The sequence below is a fragment of the Triticum aestivum genome, chromosome 3B (genome assembly GCF_018294505.1).
Source record: "Triticum aestivum cultivar Chinese Spring chromosome 3B, IWGSC CS RefSeq v2.1, whole genome shotgun sequence".
NCBI classification, from domain to species: domain Eukaryota; kingdom Viridiplantae; phylum Streptophyta; class Magnoliopsida; order Poales; family Poaceae; genus Triticum; species Triticum aestivum.
Genome location: NC_057801.1, coordinates 709,690,672 through 709,696,024, shown reverse-complemented (window position 1 = coordinate 709,696,024; position 5,353 = coordinate 709,690,672). Strand labels below are relative to the sequence as shown.

At 50.5% G+C, this 5,353-nt stretch overlaps 1 protein-coding gene across 1 annotated transcript; it reads left to right on the top strand.

The window, feature by feature from the left end:
* The first annotated feature begins 909 nt into the window (after nt 1–909).
* LOC123071917 (uncharacterized) lies at nt 910–1,961 on the top strand. Its single transcript, XM_044495498.1, has 2 exons — nt 910–1,493; nt 1,607–1,961. Exons 1-2 carry the CDS (start codon nt 1,017–1,019, stop codon nt 1,655–1,657), a joined length of 528 nt encoding a protein of 175 aa, XP_044351433.1. The 5' UTR covers nt 910–1,016; the 3' UTR covers nt 1,658–1,961.
* The last annotated feature ends 3,392 nt before the right edge of the window (nt 1,962–5,353 follow it).

The window sequence follows — 5,353 nt, the reverse complement described above, 5'->3', positions numbered from 1 at the left end:
TGTAAACTCGTAGTCTAATTTGTTTGGCTTACGTTTTTTCTTGTGAAAGAAAAATTCTCTGCCTTCAATAAAAATATGATATGTAAAAACGTTCTTTCGAAAAGAAAAAGACAAAGGAAAAGTTGTATAATCCTGTTTAGTGTGCATGCTGATGAATCACGACAAATTCGCCGCACATATAAATGTGTTTTTGTCAGCCACATGTCGACGACAGAGTGTCGGAGAATCGAACTTGCATACGTTACATTTTCCATCTTACATCGGTAACGGACTTTTTCTTAAGAGTAATGTGCATCACAACTTTATAGAAGGGATGTCAATTATTTTTGAAAGCTGTGTTTGATCAACAATGTTGGAAACAGTTTATTTCGGATTTATTTTTTGGCTTTAGTACGTGAAAAAATGACTAATCATTGGCCGAAACAAAAGATGCCGATCGAGGTCCCGATTGGCACGCAACGCAAGCATTGCACGTGACCATCACATCACACTTCCGCTCCTCGCGGAATTTCCGGAACGCTCCCTGTGCCACGACGGAGTTCCCTGTAGATTCCTGCAACATACTGTATCCTCCGCATGGGCAAACCGTGACCGGATCCTCCGCACGGCATCGATCAGACCAGCTGAAACACGATAGGCAGCAGTAGTGGCGCCGAGAACGACTCAAAAGCAGTTTGCTGGGCAGCGAGATGGCGGAAGGAATTAACGGCCTGCGCCCGCGAAACACGCACCCCAAATCGCGAGTCCACCAGCTGATGCGACACGCTGTTATCGCGCGGCTTAATTGAAAGCGGGGAGGGGCGGCCAATTTGGCCTAATAAATTAAAACGCTGGCAGGTAGGCCCGGCCGGACGGGCCGCGTCCATCCCCGTAGATTATTTCATTCGGCCTCCCCCTCCCCTCGGCTGTTCGGTTACCTCAATTATTGCTAAGCGTCTCCCCATCCGCCCCTCATCTCCTCCCCATCCGCCCCCATCTCCCTTCCTCCACCCCTCCACGGCGGCTCTCCATTGGTAATGGCGATGGCGGCGTCGTGGTGGGCGCTGCTGGCGGCGGCGGCGGTTGTGGCGGCGGCGGGGTGCGGCGAGGCGGCGCCCACGGCGGCGGCGGAGGCGGCGCACGACGTGCTGCAGACCCACGGCCTCCCGCGCGGGCTGCTCCCTGCGGGGATCGCGGCGTTCTCGCACGACCCGGCCACCGGCCGGTTCGAGGCGGTCCTGGAGTCCCCCTGCACGTCGCGCACCGAGGTCGGCCTGCGGTACAACATCACCGTGGCGGGGCAGATCAGCTATGGCCGGATCGCCGAGCTCTCCGGGGTGGACGCTCAGGACCTATTTCTCTGGTTCGCCGTGCGCAGCATCCGCGTGGACGTGCCCTCCTCCGGCGTCATCTACTTCGATGTGGGCGTGGTCTACAAGCACTTCCCGCTGTCGTTCTTCGAGGCGCCGCCGCCGTGCGTGCCCACCCCGCTCATCCTCCTGCAACCACATCAGGTAGCACCATCGCATCATCCATGATATCCCCTCCCCATCGATACTCCCGTTTGTAGTAGTACAGTTGCAACCTCCTAACAACCTTCTTGAATTGGTCTTCTCTGTCGCCGCAGATTAGGGGCGACGGATCGGTGGTGGAAGACGGCGCCGCGTTGCAACAATGATGGGACGGATTCCATGATTTCATCGTGGAGACGCAAACCAGAAATCGCAGTTTTGAGAGGTGATCGGCCGGCCGGCGGGCGGACGGCCGGCTAGTGTGCAGATAGATAGACGTGGTCATTCATTGTGTTTGCTACTCGTCACCTCATCACTCTGTTCCTGTCGTCGTTCTTGTCCTCTGCGGCCAAAGTCAATCGGCGGCCGGCGGGAGCTGCCTGCGTGTACTCCTCCGGCGTCCGGCCGACTGTCATATTTTTCACGGTAATGGATGATGTGTAGTGTATATGTTAAAAGTTTTTTGTGTGATCCTGATCTTCGTTGGGTTCTACATATTATTCCTCGAATCTAGGGTGATACAGCGTCAGTGTCTTTTCTCCTCACTCCCTCACTCTGTCAAATCCAACCGAACTGAATAGTCCCTTTGCCAGGAACGTGTCGTGATTCCCTGTACTAGCGCCTCTATCGCCTGACCACTGGCATCCAGTGTGATGGATTCGCCGCAGCATCTCGTTCCCATTCACCATGATGTGAAAGGGATCAGTCACGAAGCAGTGTAGTCAATCTAGCTCGGTTCGTTTTCTTTTTCTTTTATGGGACGGTGTTGTTGTTGACTTGTGCAATTCTAACATCCCGATTACTATGAAGAAATACTAGTACTAGCAAATTTATCCACCTTGGAGTGCTAGTATCTTAATGACCCGTCGTTGCGTGTGACGTGAAACCGGCAATCAATCAGCACACTCGTCCGTTCCTCCTCCCTCGGAGATCGCGGTGGTCGTACTAACTGCCACGGTTAACTACTACTCGAGCCAAAAGCGCTCCGGCCAGCACACAGTCAATGCAGTACGCAATCGCAAAGGAGGCACTGGCACCTGGGCCATAGTCGACACTCAGCACACCGGGCCCCGTGTCAGTGAGCGCGTGCGTACGCTCCCACGCGGCAGTGCTCCGGGTTGGAAACCGGAACGGGGCAACGGCGAGGGAAGTGATGATGATGGGATAAGCTGGAATACGGAGGGGGCGACGGGCGAAGCAGGGGCATGTGCGATGGGTGGCAATGATGGGAAATGGACAAGTGTGTCCACAGCGGCGCGGCCAGCTGCCGCGGCCGGGCTGGTGCAGTGGGTGGGACGCCGGGGGTATATAAATCCGGCAAAGACGGGGCACCTGGGGTGTCAGCCAGCGCCGGGCGCCCCCGTCGTTTTCTCCTGCGCCGTCAGCCGCTGCCGGCCGGCCGGCGACGTGGCCTTCGTTTTTGGGTTTGTTGGCAGCCGATAAGATAGCGAATTGGTTGGTCGGGATAGGGTTGATGCAGGAGTTGAGAGCGAGTCCTCCGGCCGGCGCGGTCAGCTTGCATGTTACGGGTGTCCTGTTGTGGTGATATCGAGGAAAAACAGATTCTTGGATTTGAAACATTCAGCTCACATATTAAGTTATCTTATCATCCACAACCAGATCAACCATACACATTTACATCCTGGTGGCTTGAGGCACGCAAGGTTATCCCTACAAGGCAAAAGAGAGGCTTAGACTCTTTGATCTTGTGGCTTGGTCCATATGGAAACAAAGGAATGCTCGAGTGTTCGGGCGCACGGACCAGCAGAGGAGCATACAACAATTGACTTCACAGATCATGGAGGAGATACGAGATTGGCACACCGTGGGAGTCGGACGTTTACAGTATTTTGTGAGAGAGTAATCTACATGTGTTGTTTTGGTGTTGGTGTAGCTAATGGGATGTTCGCATCCATGTTTAGCATCTTGTAAATATTTATTCTCTTTTATAAAAATATGGTACGTCATTGGCGTACTTTCGAAAAAAAAGTTATCTTATCATGATACTTACACACATTGGATCAATTCAAGGGTTCAATTGAGCCTCTGGGGCGGTTCATGGGACATGTGCATGAAGTCTTTCTGGCGGTCATCAACAAGGTTAGAGCATCTACTTGCAGACTCCTTATTTTGACTGGGCAGACGATCTGGCCAGTGACCGGTCAGTTTTTTTCCGACGCAATCGACCTCCTCAAACACCCCATATACGTCTAGGTTAACCGGCACTCCTTGTATCTGAGTAAAATGCACAGAACCACTGCTTTCACGTCACGTCTCTTACAAAACCACAACTTTAGAAAACGCAACACTTTACACCGCAACGAAATTTTGATGGTGGCAAAAAATACTGAACTGAAAAATGAGCCCGTTTTGATGTGGCCAATCACGCGTTGGCCGACAGCGGTGACGGCGCCGCGCTAACGACCGTATGGGACCACGCCAGTCGGGCCGTTCCCTAAAGGGAAACAGTGTCGTTCTCATCCTCTCCTCTGGCTCCCCTCCGCCTCACCCTCCTCTGCCTCACTCCCCTCTGCCTCGTTCAGTTGTGGTGATGTCGATGAAAAACAAATTCGTGGATTTGAAACATTCAGCTCATATATTAAGTTGTCTTATCATGATACTTACAAACCTCTGACCAATTCCGGTTCCAATGTGGTTCATGGGACATGTGCATGAAGCCTTTCCGGTTGTCATCCACAAGGTGAGAGCATCTACCGGCAGGCTTCTTTTTTTTGACCTGGCCAGTCACCGAAGAGGGCGGCCGCGACGCAAAGGCCGGCTCGCAAAGAAGCAGGCACGCGTCATCCCTCGATTGGCCGACATGGTCTCCTCCTCACCCGAGAGCGTCACAACCACAACTCCGACGACACCCCTCCCGCCGCCGACGCCTATGCAGAGGGCTACAACCGCTCTGGTGACCGCAAGGGCAGGGGACCGGCGAGGAAATGGTGATTTTTTCGACGCCCCTGTCCATCTCCGTTTAGTATTTAGTTATCTTTAGTATGAATCTACGTCTGTTTGGTTTGATGAATAGTCTTTTATGATCGGCAAGTTGTGATGCTATGCCCTTATGGAATTATGTTGATATGTGTCCATTTGTTGCTATATTTGATATGTTGAACTACGTACTTCCTCTCACGTTGCATGGATTGGGGGGCGGGGGTCGAATATGAAGTACATGGATGTGTGCACGTGCGTTTGAGGGGTGACCGGCCGGACGTGTACGACTTTTAGGGGCCAAATTTACTAAGTTCGGTCATAGATGCCCTCAGGCTGGCTCCAGTATGCAAGGGCAACAACGAGACATCGATGGCTCATTTTGAAGGCAGCATTGGTTGTTTAGTGGTCCATGTACATCGATGTAATTTTTATTATGTTTGGGATGATTTTGTATTTTTGGTGAACCTATGTAATAAGATCTAGATCTTTTTGCAAAAAAGTGTATGTGTTGTTTTAAAGATTTTTGAATAAAAAAAAACTGATCCAGTTTTTAGCTTTGAAAATCCCTAGTGTAACACCCACAGTGTTAGACTACAATAACCTCACCTTAATGTGCCATGTCACCACTTTTGATTAAGCATAACTGCCTCTTAGTTGAAAATCAATTCAAATTTAAAGTGAGAATTTAAATTTAAATTTACAAATAACGTTGGAATATAGTTCATCATTTTGTAAATATTCCAAAACAAATATTGGTAATGTTAGAGAACCTTACCTATTTGCTCTTTTGAGCTCTAGCCATTTAAAACATTAACAAAACAATAAATTATATACTTTTCTAGTTTATAAAACATTCCAAACCATTTTAAATAAATCCCAAACCCCTTGTGGCATTGCATAAGAGTGCAATAAGAATTATGGGT